Genomic DNA, 18,422 nt, shown 5'->3' on the forward strand with positions numbered 1-18,422 from the left:
ACTCTGTGCTCCAAGGAAACTGGTGGAACAAGTCTTTAGATGGTCAGATATTTTCAGGAACTGATTTCATGATCCCAATCCTTGGATCTCCTCCTATCTAGGAAATCACTAAATCCCTTCATGATGACATCAGCTCCTCGTGACTAACAGAAAATCTTTTATAAAGTAAGAACTTGATTACACTGAACTCCTCCTTCACCAAAATCTTATATATTAACCTTCCCCACTGCCTCTTCGGAGCGGTTCCTCAGAGCTATCTGAAGTCCTACCTCCCAGGCTGCCATCCTCATTTTGCCGCAAATAAAACTTAACTGGCAACTCTCACTTTGCGCATCTTTTTAGTCCACACTTCCCTCCAACCTCCCTGCTTTGCATCTGAGACCAGAGATGAAGGCACTTGCTTTCCAGTAACTGGCAGAGTAAGCATCCCTGGTAGCTCAGCTGGTAAAGAATCCGCCTGCAATGCAGGAGACCCTGGTTTGATTCCTGGATCAGGAAGTTCCCCTGGAGAAGGGTTAGGCTACTCACTCCAGTATTCTTGGGCTTCCCCGGTGGCTCAGACAGGAAAGAAAACGCCTGCCATGCGGGAGACCTGGGTTCAACCCCTGGGTTGGGAAGATCCCCTAGAGGAGAATCACCATGGACAGAGGAGCCTGGTGGACTACAGTCCATGGGGTAGTAAAGAGTCAGACATGACTGAAGTGACTTAGCGCACGCGCGCGCACACACACACACACACACACACACACACACACACACACTTCATTCAACAAGCATCTATTCAGTGCTTACTCTGTGCCAGCTACTCCTGTCTATGTGGAGACAAGACAATGAACAAAATAAACCCCAAACCCTGCCCTCTTGGAGCTTATGTTCTAGTGGGATACGGATAAGAAATTATCTTTTTAAAAAAGCAAACTGTTTGGTGTGTAGAAGGCGGAAAGAACTATGGAGAGAAATAAAACAGGAAAAGAAGATGAGAGCATGTGTAGGCGCCTCTGTGGCTTCGTTCCCTGCTCACTGCCCTCTTCCTCCTCCCGTATCTGGGTGAGTCACCTGTGGGAGCCCAAGGCAACTCAGGGTCTGTGAGCCACACAGAGGACTCCACGTGATAACCTGCGATGCTGCACCCTACACACACTTCTACATCAAGTAAAAAGAATAAAGGTGTGGAAGAGTGGCTCATTTGGTTTCTATAGAAGCAGAGATGGCTCCAGCACACCAGAGGTTGTAAATTGCATTATTATTATTATTATTATTATTTGCATGGTCTTGTGATGAAGGCAGTGTTGGAGTGCCTGGGTTCAGCAAGAGCTGAGCGGAGACTGGGAACCACAAAAGATAAAGGGAGCCCTACCCTCTCTAAATTTCCCAGGAAAGATAAAATGCCTCTGGAAAAAGGGTCAAGATGCTTTACAAGTACACCCTATCAGCTAGGTAAACCCTAGACTGTGAAGTGGACATTGTGGTTCTCCGGCGGTGAGCTCACAGAAAAATCACAAAAGGTTAATCAAGAGAGAAAAGGCAGAGTGGAAATGTACATTCTTTGAGAGGGTACATAGGCGTTAGCGAGCACTGCAGTCAGAAGAACAATGTTAACACAAGAGCTGGTGATTCAGGACCATGGACATGCCCCACACCATGGCAGACTCTTAAGTGCGCAGAATCAGCATTTCCAGGCCCCAGCTGTGGCCCCCACCCTGCAGCCTCCATGGGGCTCTGAAGCAAGCAGGGTAGGATGCAGCTGTCCACGCCCTTCCCACGTGCCCTTGGCCCTGACCTCCATACGCTGAAGGACGCCTACTGCACCCGCAGCTGTTTGCTGCTGGAGGTCTTTCACTCTGATCAGGGGTGTTTGGCCTGCATGCGGGGCAGGCTCACAGCGCTGAGGTGTCAACGCTCATAGAAGTAGCACCCAAACCAGTGAAGGGGCTGGTGCATTAACACGACAATTGCCCGAGTTACGGGAACTCAGAGGAATTAATCTTGCCCCGTCCGCCATGCTTTCCCAGAGGGACTGAGCCAGGCTGTCCACAGGGGGGTGGCTTTAGAGGAGCCCTGATGCTTCTATCATTTCCATGTCTTCCTCTCACTATGTTTCTTGGGGGAATGTGACTCTGGACACGAGGTGAAGGCGTTTCTGAGCCTGGAGTCCCTGGCTGAGGGTAAGAATGCTGAGGGCAGAAACTAGGTTTCAGAGAGTGATGTGACACTGTACTTTTGTCTGTTCATCTTTTAAAGTCAAGGAAACAAATCTTGCTCAGACTGTCTACAAATGTGGCTAATGAAATTTCAATCTCCAGTGAGTATTAAAATGATTACAAATGTACTATCAAAAGAAATAAATCTACTTTTATTATTTTGCTGTAAAGAGTACCCAGAAGATCAGATTTCCTTGAGAATACCTTTAAGACTGAAACTAACCTAGATTAGAATGGGAGGAGGGAAATGCCAGGAGATCTAGGTCTGTTTTTTTTTAATGCCTAGTTGATTGTGCTGGCATCGCCCACATCCTAAGGGCTGGGGCTGCACCTTGTTCATTCTTTTATTCCCAGAACCCACCCTAGTGCCAAGCATACATGCATGCATGCTAAGTCACTTCAGTCATGTCCAACTCTGTGTGACCCCATGGACAGCAGCCCACCAGGCTCCTCTGTTCACCGGATTCTCCAGGCAAGAACACTAGAGTGGGTTGCCACTTCTCCAGCCAAGCATCCAGGAAGCCCTAAGTGTCCACTTGTTGAATGCATACTGCTGTTGCTTAGCCACTCAGTGGTATCCGACTCTGTGACCCCACGGTCTATAGCCCCGCAGGCTCCTCTGTCCGTGGGGATTTCTAGGCGAGAATACTGGAGCAGGTTGCCATTTCCTTCTCCATGGGATCTTCCCAACCCAGGGGCTGAACCCACATCTCCTTCAAGTCTCCTGCATTGCAGGCAGATTGTTTAGCACTGAGCTACCGGGGAAGCCTGGAGTATTATGAATTTACCGTGACCTTGAACAAGTCACCTGACTTCTCTGGCCCTAGGCCAAAGCCATCTTTAAGTTCTTGTCCAGTTCTAATATTTTAGGATGTGGAAGGGTATTGGCCACTGAATTAAGAAAGCAAAAACACAGCTAGCTGGACTGGGATAAGGACAAATCACATTTGTAGAGTCCATGAGGTAGGCATAGGAAGAATGACTGGCCCCACCTCCTTGATCCTTCTAGTGACCCAATTTGTCCTTAATCTCATTTTGCAGGTGGGAACACTGAGTCCCTGAGTGGAAAAGTGAGCTTCTCGAACTATAGCTGGCCTTCACTCCAGGTGTGTCTGACTCCTGAGGGCTCCCTTGACCACACTCCAGAGATTTTACCCAAGTGTATGGCCACAGAGGAACTGCCGTCTAGACAAAAACCTCGGAACCAGAAACATGAGTGTGTGCAGTATCTCAAAAGCAAAACTAGTCATCTAATTTCACCATCCCTCCTGTCCCCACTGTCCAGAATGGTGTCTCTCACTTCCAAATGTCTGCACTGAAAGGCCCTACATGTTAGACACAAAGGAGAAGAAGAATGTGCTAAGATGCAGTCACAGTCAGGGATAACGAATGGGTACTGTCCTAAGACAGGAAAGAGCCTGGAATGTTGGACACCTGCCATAACAGAGGGGCTGGGAATGTGCAAGTCAGATGATTTCACAAGACTGCTGGGAATGGAATGCCTGGCAAGAGGGCACCTCTTCTAGTGTAGGGACCCCGGGGTCACTTTCCGGCCCCAGTGCTCATGGTAATGCATACATGACTTTGCATGAATGTCTTCCTCTCTTGGACCTCAGTTTCTGCATGGCAAAATGAACTGAAGACTTCTGGCTTCTCCCAGCTCTGGCTGGAAAAGCTCCAATACTTTGGCCACTTGATGCAAAGAGCAGACTCATTGGAAAAGACCCTGATGCTGGGACAGATTGAGGGCAGGAGGAGGAGGGGGTGACAGAGGATGAGATGGTTGGATGGTATTACCGACTCAATGGACATGCATTTGAGCAAAGTCCAGGATATAGTAAAGGACAGGGAAGCCTGGCATGCTGCAGTTCACGGGGACACAAAGAGTCAGACATGACTTAGTGACTGAACGGCAACAACTAGGTTGAGAGGCATGGTTCAGAAAAGGTCAAAGGAATTCTGGAGCAGCAGCTAAGAACCCTGAGGTGAGAATACGCTTGACTTTTGAAACCTGAGCACTGTTCAGAGTGAAGTAAAGGTGGAGGTGGGGGATGAGGGAGACAGAAGAATTATCTAAGACAGAAAAGAAATCTGTTGTTTCCTCTTATCACTGCTCACATCTAAAGACAGTGTCATTAGCAGCTGTGTGATCTTGAATAAGTTTTCTTTTCCACGGTGCTCGTCTGTCCCCAGGAAGGATTGGGTAGTGGTTTACCATTAACCACTACTGGAGTAGGAAATGGCAACCCACTCCAGTATTCTTGCCTGGAGAATTCCATGGACAGCATAGTCCGTGGGGTCACAAAGAGCCAGACACAACTGAGCAACTAACACTTACCATTAACACCCAGTGGTGGCTGGGACCCAGGGACATTCTAGACCCTGCTACCTCCAAAGCACTAGGATGATAAGAGGAGAGTAGCCTTCTCTTAGTAGTGATATGAGACGTCCTCTTTGGTGGAGACCCTTAGGATAAAGTTGAATCCTCCAGGTCTGGCTATCTGCTTCTGAGAAAGATGAAAGGGTCTCTGCCTGAGAGAGGACAGAGGATGTGAAATTCCTAGAGGGAGAAAGATCAGGACAGGACTCTGAGGGAGAGGGTAAGGGGCGAGGAAGAGAGTGGGGGGCTGGCAGGAAGGTTAACTGCTGGACACTGTAGGACATGGCCATTCCGCTCATCAGTACAGTAGAGTCTAAGAAACCAGAAAATGCTCCATGGTACTGAGTGTCTTCTGGAAACCAGTGAAGAGGCTGAGTTTAAATCTCGGGCCTTAGATAGAAGTAGACAGTGGGGCTTTTAGAAAGACTATTTTTTTTTTTTATTGGCCTAGCTGCATGGCATGTGGAATCTAAGTTCCCTGACTAGGGACCAAATCCACACCCCCTGCAGTGGAAGCATGGAGTCTAAGCCACTGGATCACCAGGGAAGTCCCGGGAAAGATCTTTGTGGGATGAGAGCATGCTTGCTTTAGAAGCCCCGCTCCAGAATCAACATGCAGTGCACCTCACGTGGTGGAGTTGAAGCTGACAAGGTCATGGATGCAGTGATGCACTTTTAGCCATTGAGTTAAACATTTATGATTCTGAGACTGAGGTTCCTTCTTTTAAACTTGTACTTTTTTCCTCTTGCATGTGTGTAGGTGCAGTGGGTGTTGTTAGTGTTCATGTGATAAAGGGCCCTGGCAGGAATGACTCCAGAGCTGTGGGCTTGCAGGGTATTTTGTGGACATCTTGATGAAGGCTCAGAACTTAGGGGAAGGTCAGGATATTCGAGAAAAGTTCACCTGGATTCTAAGGGACTGGTGTGTTTGTGGTGCTACTAATATCTGCATTACACTGGCCTTGGGGCCACACTCAGCGCTTCCCCTGGGTGGGGGCTTCTGGTCCAAGCACATTAACCTCTAGGTCCTGAGTGGAATGTGGAGGATGGAGCAAGTCTCCACAGGTCCCAGGACTAAGGCCTCCATGGGATAAAGAGGTCAGGGGTCAAGAGGGCAGCCACTGCCTAATTCTCACAAGAGTGCCTCTTGGAGATGAGTATTTACTAAGTACCTACTCTGGTTCTGGCAATTTTATTCATACCATCACTTTTAATCCCCACCATAACCCTTCAATGTGGATGCTCTTACACCCATTTTACGGATGAGAGTACTGAGGCTCAAGGATGCGAAATTGCTCTTCTAGGATCTACTAACATCTCCCAATGTGAAATTCATCTCCTGAGATCAGGCAGCTGGGGCAGAACAAAGAGTTCAATCCCTCTCTGTCTGATGAAAGATGAAAGCTCACACTCCTTTTGCTTAAATCTTGCTGTGGGGAAGGAAAAGCAAAGGGCATAAAGGGAAGCAGACAAGAAATGGGGGGAAATTTCGTTTTGATCACCCCTAGTGGTTCAGACAGTTAAGAATCTGCCTGCAGTGCAGGAGACCTGGGTTTGATTCCTGGATTGGGAAGATTTCCTGAAGAAGGGAACGGCAACTCATTCCCGTATTCTTGCCTGGAAAATTTCATGGACAGAGGAGCCTGGTCGGCTACAGTCCGTGGGGTCACAAAGAGTTGGACACGACTGAGGGACTTTCACTTTGGGCTTCCCTGGGGGCCAAGATGGTAAAGAACCTGCTTGCCAATGCAGAAAACATTAGAAATGCAGGTTCAATCCCTGGGTTGGGAAGATCCCCTGGAGAAGGGAATGGCTATCCACTCCAGTATTCCTGTCTGGAGAATTCCATGGACAGAGAGCCTGGCAGGCTATAGTCCATGGAGTCACAAAGAGTTGGACATGACTGAGTGACTAACGCTTTCACTTTATCTTTTGGCTTAAGAAGCAAAGAATTATTAACAAGCTCAAGAGAGAGGACCAGGACCTCTGCCCAGCCTTTGCCGCCAGCAGACCCAAGCCAAAGCATTGGACCTGGAATCTGAGCATCTGATGATGCTGAGAACCAAGGGCATGGTGCGTCAGTGGATCCTGCCCTGTATTCTCAAGGGACGATGAAAGTGGGGATCAACACCATCAAAATGACAGTCCTTCTAGGGTCACATCTCCACAGTGAGGTCATTCCTCCACCACAGTAAGCAGAGAAGCAATGACAGAAAATCACTTTGATTAAGGATTATTTCAGCCCTCATTGTGGCTAATAATCAATGCTCATTTATACACCTCCCTTTCCCAAGGAAGGACCTCTGACTTAGAGGGGAAGTGTGATGTCCTAGTCTGGAGTTACTAATAAGCCCCATGTCTGAGCAGATGGGGCCAGGGACAAGCTCAGATAAGGTGGAGGCTTTGCAATTTTCACTGGTCTCTTCATCTCTCTCAGATCTCAATCTCTAGGGCAGCTCAAATAAAATGTCTATAACTTTTACACTCAAATTTTCTTGGCTAAAAATATGAGGGGACTTTGATTACTTAACGCTAAGAGCCGACTCATTGGAAAAGACATTGGTGCTGGGAAAGATTGAGGGCAAGAGAAGAAGAGGGAGACAGGATGAGATGGTTGGATAGTATCACCAACTCAATGGATGTGAGTCTGAGCAAACTCCAGGAGATGGTGAAGGGCAGCGAAGACTGGTGTGTTGCAGTTCATGGGGTTGCAAAGAGTCAGGCATGACTGAGCAACTGAACAATAGGAAAGGATGTATCCCAGAAGTGTTTTCTGCTTCTCTTTGGGGGCAGTTTAGTGAGATAGCTGGGTCCTTCATTCATTTCTTAAAAGAAACATTTCCTGTGGTTTTACTTTCATCAACTCATTCAGTTGCCCAGTCTATACACTTTATTGAGTCTTACTATGTGTAGTAATCTTTCAAAGTTCTATATCTTTTTGAAAACTTGGAGACACTATCAACCCTCTCCAATCATCCAAATGCCTGGAACTCATGAATTTGTAATATGACATCTAAGTGAAAGTGAAGTTGCTCACTCATGTGCGACTCTTTGTGACCCCATAGACTGTAGCCTACCAGGCTCCTCCATCCATGGGATTCTCCAGGCAAGAATACTGGAGTGGGTTGCCATTTCCTTCTCCAATATGACATCTAAGTTGAAGGGAATTTACAGACCTCCCTCCAAACCCCCACACAACACACAGAAATCCGCTCATTCCCATGATGGATCCCAAGGTAGGACCCATGCTTAGTGAGTTATTTTGGTTATCTGATGAAGGGACAATGTTTCCTCTGATAAGCCAAGCAAAGGAAAGTCCTGCTACCTCCGAAAACTGGGTATAATGCCCAAACCTAACACTCAACCAGAAGCCAAGAGAGTTATTCTGATGCTGCTGCTAACTTGCTCTGTGATTCTGTGCAAGTTCCCTCCTTCCCATCACTGGACCTCAGTTTCATCATCTTTCCAGTAATCAGTTACCCCTGCCTAGGTCAAAGAGCCCTTGGAGAGTCTAGGTCGCCCAGGTCAGCCTCTCACTCATTTCCAACATGGGTCCTCTCCTCCAGTTTGCCAGACTACGTCTTCTCACCTGAATATCCCAGCACCTAGCCCAAGAGACGCCCATTAGCTCTTCCCTCCTAGAGTGACTCCCCTTGGAGCTAGCCCTTCCTAAAGGGCAGCAGTGGGCTTTGAAGAAAGACAGACCTGGGCCCCGTGGTGGTGCCCCCCAGTAACAGCATGGCCTTGGACAAGTTCTTTCAACTCTGAACCTTGAGTTTCTCCTCCGTGAAAATTAAAATAATAATAACACTTTCCTCTTAGACTTACTGGACCCTCACCCCACCCAATGAACTAGTCACATCAGTTCCAGATGCTATTTTCTTAGAATCTTCTCTTTCCTTCTACTTTCCCTCCCTTCCTGCTTTTCTCTTTCCTCTTTTGCCAGATCTTAGAGACACCATCGGAGAAGGCAATGGCACCCCACTCCAGTCCTCTTGCCTGGAAAATCCCACGGACGGAGGAGCCTCATGGGCTGCAGTCCATGGGGTCGCTAAGAGTTGGACACGACTGAGCGACTTCACTTTCACTTTTCACTTTCACACACTGGAGAAGGAAATGGCAACCCACTCCAGTGTTCTTGCCTGGACAACCCCAGGGCTGGGGGAGCCTGGTGGGCTGCCGTCTCTGGGGTCGCACAGAGTCGGACACGACTGAAGCGACTCAGCAGCAGCAGCAGCAGCAGAGACACCATGCTTGTCCAACTCAACTCTCTCCCCAGCTGCACAACAAGGCAGTCTGCATAGAACAGGCGGCAGGGATCAGAAGCAGAGACAACACCCTGTCCCAGCCCCGCTGTTGAGTCCCCGCGGGGGCCGGAGGCGGCCGCTGGGCCCCCTACCTTTCAGCTGCGCCGGGTGGCGGCACTGGAAGGAGCACTTGCTGCCGAAGGTGGTGCCCTCGAGGCAGGAGAACGAGGCGGCGTAGACGTGGTGCTGATCTGGGATGCCGCAGTCCACTGGCTCGCACGCCACCTGCTTGTTCCACTTGCCCTCCGTACAGGTCACCGTGATGCTGGGTCCTGTCTGGAAGACGGAGGCGGGCACTGTGAGATGTGGCGGGCGGAAACCCAACCCGTGGGGAAAACCCTTCCCCCCTGGGCTACGGCACCCGGAGATCCATGCTCCACATTTAGCTCCCTTTCCGGGATCCCAGCAACTGTTTGAAGGAGGTACTTCAGTTCCCGCTTTACAGCTGCCGAAACTGAGGCTCAGAGATATTAAGTGACTAGCTCCTAGTTTCATTGCTGGACAAAGGCTAAGTGGGAACTGAGCCCAAAGACATGGCTCTGCATGGCCGTCTGGAGAGTCTCCCAGATAGTTATTTCCATTGTATTGCTGCGAATCTTAAGGCTCAGACTTTCCAGGGCCAGAGGACTGCTTTTCATGAAATAGCCTCTGAAACACAGCACAAGAGTGGGATGCTGGATTTTAACCTTTGGATCTCTTCCTGGCCCTGGGGGAGCGGGGGAGATTGTGCTTGGCACAGAGTGGGCATCACCGTGGGGGGATGGGAGAATGGGATTTGGTTCTGGGTGCTGTGAGATCGTGGGCAAGTCCCTTTCCTCACTGGCATCAAAGTCAAGCATTGCTCTAAGAGCCACTCCCTGCTCCAACACATGACGCTTCAATAGCTGGGAGAAGTGGACGTGAAGAGGGAAGAAGGCTAGGCAAACGAAAGGGTCGACAGGGACTCAACACAAATTAGAAGACAGCATGGCTGGGGGTAGAAGGACAAGCCCAGGCTGAAGGGACAAGGCAGGGTCGGTCCGCGGCAGCCCAGCCCAGGGGGCCTCCATTCAAGGAAGAAGCCGCTACATCCCAGGCGATCAGGGATGCCAAATGTTGAGATGGGATTTCAAAAGCATGGGACACTGTTCCCCTCTTCAGCGCCCATCAAAGGAATGAAAGGTCCCTCACTGCCAAAGCCAGCTTAATTGTTTTCACAGGAGTCCAGACCTGCTGTGTCTGACACACGGAAGCAGGTGTCTAAGCAACTGGGCCCCGGGGCGCCTCAGTGGGGCTCTTTGCAAGCCCAGAAGCTCTGTGCAAACAGGCATTACCAGCAACAAAGAGCGTGCCCCTGCACCCAGAGCATGAAGGGGGTAGTCTGCTGGTGGGGTCCCACAAGAGGCTGCACGTGGAATCCCCAAGTCTCAGGGCTTAATTCCCTGCTCCTCCTCGCACCCACCTGAGACCCCACAGGCGCGTTGGCTGAAAGCACCGCTACACCACATCTAAGTCAACCTGAGGCCACCATCCTTGTGCAGGACTCAGCCCTCTTCCCAAGGCCCCCCCACCGTGGCTGGACTCCAAGCCACGCCCATGTGGGCCGCTGGAAGGACCTTCATCACCCACGATCTGGCCACGTCACTTCTTCAACAGCTCCCTGCTGCCCTGAAGAGGACCCTCCCACTCCCTGACCAAGCTAACAGGGCCTTACATCAGCCCACCTTGCTTGCCCCTCCAGCCTCACTGCCCGGGTAAGATCAGTAAAACAAACGTCTGTCTGCGGTACCCTCCTTCTCACCAGTGGGCATCCACAGATTCCTGTCCACGCCCAGAGCCTGCCTCCCTCCCTCGCTGGAATGCGCGGCCCTCTGCCTATCTCTCCAGTTCTCGGTTTTCATATTACCTCTTCCAGGGAGCTTTCCTTGACTGCCCCTGTGCTTCCACAACACCCCGCACTTCCCTTCCCAATGTTCATCACACGGTACGGCCATTACTCACTCATCGTCTGCTCCCGGTCACTAGCTCCTTAAGAGGAGGAACTAGGTTCATCTTGGTGACTTCTTTCTCTAGCACCTAGTACAGTATACCCGGTGACTCAGACAGTGAAGAATCTGCCTGCAATGCGGGAGACCTGGGTTCGATCCCTGGGTTGGAAGATCCCCTGGAGGAGGGCATGGCAACCCACTCCAGCATTTTTGCTTGGAGAATCCCCATGGACAGAGGAGCCTGGCGGGCTGCAGTCCATGGGGTCGCAGAGAGTTGGACATGACTGAGCGACTTACACACACACAATAAGTCATCACAGCATCTGGTTCCCAGGGCACACATGTCTGAATGAATGAATGAGCATCGCATTGACAGGGGGCTCACCTCTTCTGAAACCAGCCCACTCAACTGTAGCAGGGCTCTGACTGTGAGGGTTTCAGTCCAAAAGTCACGCTCAGCCCATGGTTTTCCAGATTTTCAGCCTACACTGGCGATGCTGGTACCTGTGATGTGAATCACTACTCTGCACAGGAACCATGGTCTCAGAAATCCCAGATTGAGGCAGTCTTTCATTCAACCCACACCTCTTTATTGGGCATCTACTATGTCACAGCAGTGCTTCAAATGCTGAGGATTCAGCAGAGAACAGGTTCAACACCCGCTCAGCCTTTTCGTGGGCTGGAGAGGGACTCTGCGCCTGGCACCCACACACACCTGGCTTTTGATCAGCTCGTCGTCCCGCTGAATCTGGAGCACGTAGCCGGTCCGACAGCGCACGGTGCACTGGGCGCCGTGGTAGCTGTCACTGCCAGAGCAGTTGAGCCAAGCGTTCTCCACAGCCAGCTTTGGGCAGTCCGCGGCCTCGCATGCGAAGTGCACACAGCTGAGGAGAAAGGGAAGAAGAGGGTGAGAGGTGCTTTCTTGCAGGACCGATGCACTCCAGCAGGAAGACAAAGGCTGACGGGCTCCCGCTCCAAGTTCCAGGAGGCTGACACAGGAGACACGCAGAGTGGACAAGACTCCGGAAGCGCAGCGGCCAAAGTTTATCACGAAGAGCACAGTTTATGGAAACAGACAACCCGGGGCTCAAATCCCACATCTTAAAAACCTTACAAATTACGAATCTGCAAATGCTGTAGAACCTTAGTTTTTCCATCTGCAAAATGGGAATTATTATGATTACAGCAAGTGTTCATTGAGTCTCTTATCTGCCAGGCACTGAGCTGAATGAAAGCCTTTTCATATCTTATGACAGCACTCACTTCCGGGGGTCGTTGTGAGAATTAAATCAGATAGTTGAGCAAAAGCATGGAGTGGAATTCCTATACATAAGGGCACGAAGGTATGGATAAATCTATGCTGTATTACTTAGAAGCTAACTTTGGGCAAGGTCCATCACCTCTCTGAGTTTCAGCATACTCTCAGATTAGGCTAACCCATAGCTCCATGAGATTCAACTGAGGTCCTGAAGGCGGAAGTCTTTTATAAACCGTACAGTGACTTCAGAATGGTTGATAAAGCGGTGCAGAGATCACGCCATGCATCTTACTGTAGTTGCCACCTTCCTGCCAACTGGAATTTACTTGTTCCCGTCTGAGCGCCATGAAGGCGTCTGCAGGAAGCTTTCTCCTGTCGCCAGGCAAGCTTCCCTGCAACACTGGGCCCTCCCTTCTCTCACGCCCTGGCCTCTTTTTTCATGGGCTGAAAGCACAGGTCTGGGGTGCCTACCGTGTGCCGGAATGCGTGCTAACCCTTCAGGAAACGGAAACAACATAAAACCCCCATGCTTAGATGATCTTTCCCCTCATATTACCGTCACGCAGATGCTTAATAACATTAGCGACCATTCACCGATTGCTTACATACATGCGCTCACCCATCCTCACAGCGACCCTATGAGCTAAGCGTTACTCATTTTACTGTTGGAAAGTCGGGGAGCTGCGAGATCGAGTTACTTGTTTAAGTTCCCATCCAGATGTGTGACTCCAAAGTCCTCATTATTAACCTCACGCCACACCTGGACTAGAACTTCCCTGAGGGTAGAGATAATGCCCGTTTCATTTCGATGTACTTCACACTGCCAATGAAAATGCCTCGGGTGAAACAGACGTTTCCTAACTAGCAAGGAACAAATGGTGTGGCAGTGTCTTGCAACAACTCTTAAGCGCTCTGCAAACATCGGGATATTGAATTTGAAGGATTCTAGGAGGCAGTTCTCTCGAATGTTGCCCCTCTGGCCCTGTCTACCCCAACTCCTGGCGTACAATATACACAGACAGCTGGGGTTGCCATTCAGAGCCTTAAAGTGTTTGTTTTCCTGTTTCTATCTAGCACACGCGGAGCGGTGTGGGGGTCAAGCCAACTTAAGAAGTTCTCAACGTTTTGCTTGGTGCTGGTTTCAGGATAAAACCCCACACTGAGGGTTTTATAGGAACAGGGTTACTCACCCCCACTCTGTATCCCCTGCTGAAAAGTATGGTGAGAATTAGAGTGGGATAACAGTGGGGAGGTGAGGAGCAAGCATCTCCAGCACTTGGCACAAACAAACTCAACTTTTTAAAGCACTGGGACAAGGCAAGTGTTCAGTTCCGGTCTCACACCCACACTGATGTATGCTTCGTAGCTTTCACACACCCGCCTCCCCTTCACAAACGCAGGATGAGCTGGGATGAAGCGACACTCGCCGAGACTTTCTGATGCCTTGCCCTTTTCTCTGCTCTGACAGCCTCTGCCCTGCGCCACCCGGAAGACTGTAGCTTTGGAGTCAACACGAGGTCTTTGACACCAAACAATGCAACTGTTCACGTTGTGCAAGCGCTGGGGTAAAGAGCCACATGGTTCCAATTTAAACAGATTTTAAGTCTGTAAGCCACCAGCCTCCAAGCGGGTCTTCTGACCTTTGCCTTACAGTTTGACTATTCTCGCTCTGCACACCCAGGAGGCCCCCAGTCTCCCATCTGATGACGGACTGGGGGGAGCCTCTAGGGACCCTTTTTGAAAGACAAGGGCTCTGGGCTTCTCTGGGCTGTGTGACCGTCATTAAGGTTTAAAAAAAAAAAAAAGTGCTCTCCCTCTTGTGCACATTAAGGTTCTTCTTCACAGGAAAAGGAGAAATTAAAAAACTTGATTTCCTCGAACAGAAAGGACCTATGGCTGAGCAGGTGGGCAGATCTGGGCTCCGGCCCAGGTTCACAATTTATCAGTTGTTTGATCTTGGAAAGTCACGTAATGACCTGAGCCTCAGTTTCCTCCTCTGTTGAGTGGAGGCCACAAAATGATCCCTCTCTCAAGATTGTCAAAACAAGGTGACGGGTCAGCCACTGACTCGTCTACTCAACACACTTGCCTGGGGCTCTCACCACACAGCAGACACTGCCGCAAACACTGTGGATCTGAGGAGGGAGGGCGTGTGCCAAAGATAAGTCATAAACAAGCTTGTTTTAGACAGTAAAGCGCATACAGGAGGGGCGCTAACCCCAGGTGAAACTATAGAGGGTGACACCTGGGAGAGGGGAGGGCGGGGCACTCCGCACAGAGGGGTCGCGGAAGCCTCCTCGGGGACACCTGAACTAAGACGCAGATGAAATGAAGGGGATCAGCCACGTGAAGGTTTGGAGCAGAGAGAATCCCAGGCAGCGGGAAGAGCATGCACAAACGCCCAGGACAGGCTGGAGCGCGGCGGGTCTGCAGAACAGAAAGGCCAGCGCAGGGGAAATGCTACGGAAACGATGATGTGCTGTGAGAAGGGGGTCCCTCTCCTCTGGTTCCTCCTACTACAGAGGGAAAACACCCCTATTCACATGGGCTGCCTGGCCAAAAAAGTGTTCAAACGGGGAGAGCCGATGACCAGTCACCTTTCTCCATGGCAGGACTTCTCAGAACCTTGAATTCTAATGCACATGCTGGGTTTCCAGAAGGGACTAATGCATGCATAACTTCCCAAGCTCTGAGAGCCTTTCCCCATGGCATGTTCCTTGGGACTAGGGTCCTCTGGAGCGTATCTGAGGGAACGTGGCCTCCCTACATTTTCAGGACACTCATCTGCACCTGGCTTACAGGCTGGGGGACAGGAAGGAAGGGGATGAGGAAGCAGTTCGCCCCAGGTATTGGCAGTTGTGTTTCACCGACATCACCTTATCTGCATCCTCACTGTAATTCCACGAGGTAGGGTTATTATTCCCATTTGTGAGAAGAGGGGACTAAACTAAGCGAGTTTAAATCACTTGCCCAAAGGCGCTCGGCGTGGACAGGACTCCGGCGTGGATCTGTCTCTGTCCCCAAGTCCCTGCTCTTCCCTTCGCTGTCCTGTTAGCTGGAGAGGGCTGTGTGAACACATGGCCCCAAAATGATAAACATCACCCCAGCGGCCCCTCCCAAATAACTCACTGACACAGCTCTGTCATTTCTGAAACACAAAAACAAAAGTCAAAACAAGGAAAACAAAACAAAAGCCTCTGCCTTCATTTAAAAAAAAAAAAAAAGGAGGGGGGAGGGATTTCATACCAGTGACGGGCTGTCATAAAATGACAAAAGAAGGGGGAGAAAGAAAAAGTAGCCACTTCTCAGAAGGGAGGAGAGCGGTTGATCCCAATGGGGGAAGGGACACAGGTAATTTTACCAATAAAATTCGCACACCCGGGCAAAGGTGACACTCGGCACCCTCCCCACCCTATGCAAAGACGATCAGATGTTTACGAATTGTCTTTTCTTCCTACACCTATGTAAGTTATTTACATAGAGACTCAAGCTCCATACAGAGGGAGATCCTTAAGTGATCTGACAGTCCTCCAATTGTCAACCCCCACAATCAACTGAAAGGGCCCCCGATTGTGCATAACGTGGGGCACCTGTGTACCCCTCAACTGGGAGAGAGGAGGCCAGAGGTCAAAGGCCTGGTGAGGGCCCCCCTCCTGACTGCCCCCTGACCCACGGCTTAACTCCTGCGGTGACTTCGCTGCAATTATGCCATGGGGCGGCGGGGGCAGTCAACAGGCAGCCGCTTTATAGATCATTCTGAGCTGCGTGGCTGGGGACAGCACGTGCACCACCGGGAAATGAAGGGGGAGATGCTCTCGGCACGAGCGCTGCAGGATCACTTGGGAAGTGAGACCGCGGAAGAGTCAGCAGGCAAGGCAGGACTCGCTTTTCTGCCCAGCAACGAGGCTACTGCAGGAAGCGATCCCAGCAGGCTCCACTTCCCTGGAATCCTAGAAGCGAGCCGGTGGTGTGGCGGGTGCGGCACTGGGAGGCAGGGTCAGCAGCTACAGCATCTGCCCGACCATCTGAATGGCCAGGTGAGCTGAGCGCGGGGTGGCCAGTGGGAGGCCGCCTGCCGACCAGAGCTGCCTCTCCAGTCCCAGGATCTGAGTGGGTCCGAGGTTCCAAATCTTGTGATGTGTTTGAGTGGAAAGGATTCTGGCCTTCACTCTGTATTCTCCTGATAGTTAACTGTTACAAGTAACTTAAAAACATGTCAAACAAGGGCCAAAAAAACCACAAGTTGCTGGGGCCTCTGGGACAGCTGTTTTGATACCTCTGATGATGGGGAGAGGGAAGGAAAAGCTTTGCCCTGGAAGTCCCGAGACCTGGATTCCAATGCCATGTGGTTCTGCATCTTAAACCACTGGGGCAACTTTGGGAAACATTTTCCCGGCCTGGACCTTAGGTTTTCCATCCTTGAATGAGGGTAAGGAACCAAAGAATCTCTTCACGCCTCCTAGCTTCCAGGGGTCAAGTCAGGGTGTGGACAAAACCATGGAGATGTATGATTTCAGAGCCCGCTGGAAGAGGAACAAGTAGACTTTGATAATCCCAGGTTTTGACAAGGATATGGAACAACAGGGATTCTGACAGGCAGGCTGGGGCTGGAGCGTGGCTTGGAGAGCATCTTAGAGAAGAGTCACGCATATCCATACAGGTGAGACGGGCGCGTGCTTAGGCACAGAAGTTCCATTTGCAGGCATATGCCCCAGGCCACCACTCCCAACAGATGTTCCGAGAGGTGCTGATCCATTCGAGGGTGGGGACACTGGGTGAACCTGGGGACGGCGACCTGAGGCCTGGGCCGTCCGGCTGTGAGAAGGTTGCTCCTGGGCTCCCAATCTTACAGATTCTTAGAGAGCCCCCAGTCAGGGCACAGACTCCAGGGTCTTTTGGTTCCAGCCTGTAGGCACCCGCTCTGATGCCACCACTACCAATTACTATCAGACTAAGTTCACTCTGGCTGCAAAGGAGTAAGTCTAGTCACACGAAGAATTTATTGTCCCCTTGGAAGGAAAGTTATGACCAACCTAGACAGCATATTAAAAAGCAGAGACATTACTTTGCCAACAAAGGTCCGTCTAGTCAAGGCTATGGTTTCTCCAGTGGTCATGTATGGATGTGAGAGTTGGACTGTGAAGAAAGCTGAGTGCTGAAAAATTGATGCTTTTGAACTGTGGTGTTGGAGAAGACTCTTGAGAGTCCCTTGGACTGCAAGGAGATCCAACCAGTCCATCCTAAAGGAGATCAGTCCTTTAGGGACTGATGTTGGAAGGACTGATGCTGAAGCTGAAACTCCAATACTTTGGCCACCTGATGCAAAGAGCTGACTCATTTGAAAAGACCCTGATGCTGGGAAAGATTGAGGGCAGGAGGAAAAGGGGACGACAGAGGATGAGATGGGTGAATGGCATCACTGACTCAGTGGACATGACTTTGGGTGGACTCCGGGAGTTGGTGATGGACAGGGAGGCCTGGCATGCTATAGTCCATGGGGTCGCAAAGAGTTGGACACGACTGAGCAACTGAACTGAACTGAACTGAAGGTTGATCCTCTAAAGGCTAGCTGCCAATCAGAACTGCCTCTTTCTGGATGCTCTGACATGGAGAAAGTGGGAAGAGTTTGAGGCAGAGAAAGGAAGAGAATGCAAAACATGAGAGGGAGGGGAGGAAGGGAGGAAGGAAAGAGGGGGAGGGAAGGAAGGGGGGAAAGGAAGAAGTTAATTTTCTAAACACATGGCCCCCTGAATGTTATGCTAAATTGCTCAATCTCTGTTTAGAACTATAGGCTGGATAATGGCGCGTGTGTCTGTGTGTATGTGTGTCCAACCCCTGAAGCCTCAATTCCTGACGGCCCCTTTTCTCACTGAAGAAGCCTCATATCTTCCATCCAACCATCACTAGCGCTCCCCGTCTTTCCCCCTTCCCCTTCTTGGTGCGGAGCTGGAACTCAGCTAGAATTCCACAACTGAACCTCTCATTTGAAACCAGATCCTGTTTTTCTGGGTCTCTGAATTTACTCCAAGTTCCGCATGGGGACAGAGACCCTTGAATCCGGGTCAGAACACACACGCCTGGACTGATTTTGCTGTGCTTGAGGCTTCTCCCATGGCAGCTGACCAGCTATCACACTGCCCTCAGGAGAAGAGAAAGAAAGCGAGGACGGAACAGGGGGTGAGAGAGGAGGGAGGGGAGAGACGGAGGAGTAGGAGGGAGGAGAGAAAGCCAGACGGAGAATACCTGGGGAGGAGGCGGGAGGGGGACTCTGAGTGGGGAGAGGAAGGGCTGTGGGGGGTGGGGCCACAC

General features: G+C 50.6%; 1 protein-coding gene across 1 annotated transcript in view; it reads right to left on the reverse strand.

The window, feature by feature from the left end:
* The window catches only part of PAPPA (pappalysin 1), a 253,037-nt gene that overhangs the window by 49,314 nt on the left and 185,301 nt on the right, over positions 1-18,422 (reverse strand). Inside the window, exons 14-15 of the mRNA XM_043927830.1 lie at positions 11,571-11,739; positions 8,981-9,164 (exon numbers count right to left, since the gene is read on the reverse strand). Of these exons, the coding sequence (XP_043783765.1) occupies positions 8,981-9,164; positions 11,571-11,739 (353 nt within the window). The remainder of the gene's footprint in view (positions 1-8,980; positions 9,165-11,570; positions 11,740-18,422) is intronic.

Source organism: Cervus elaphus, chromosome 16 (assembly GCF_910594005.1).
Source record: "Cervus elaphus chromosome 16, mCerEla1.1, whole genome shotgun sequence".
NCBI classification, from domain to species: Eukaryota; Metazoa; Chordata; class Mammalia; order Artiodactyla; family Cervidae; genus Cervus; species Cervus elaphus.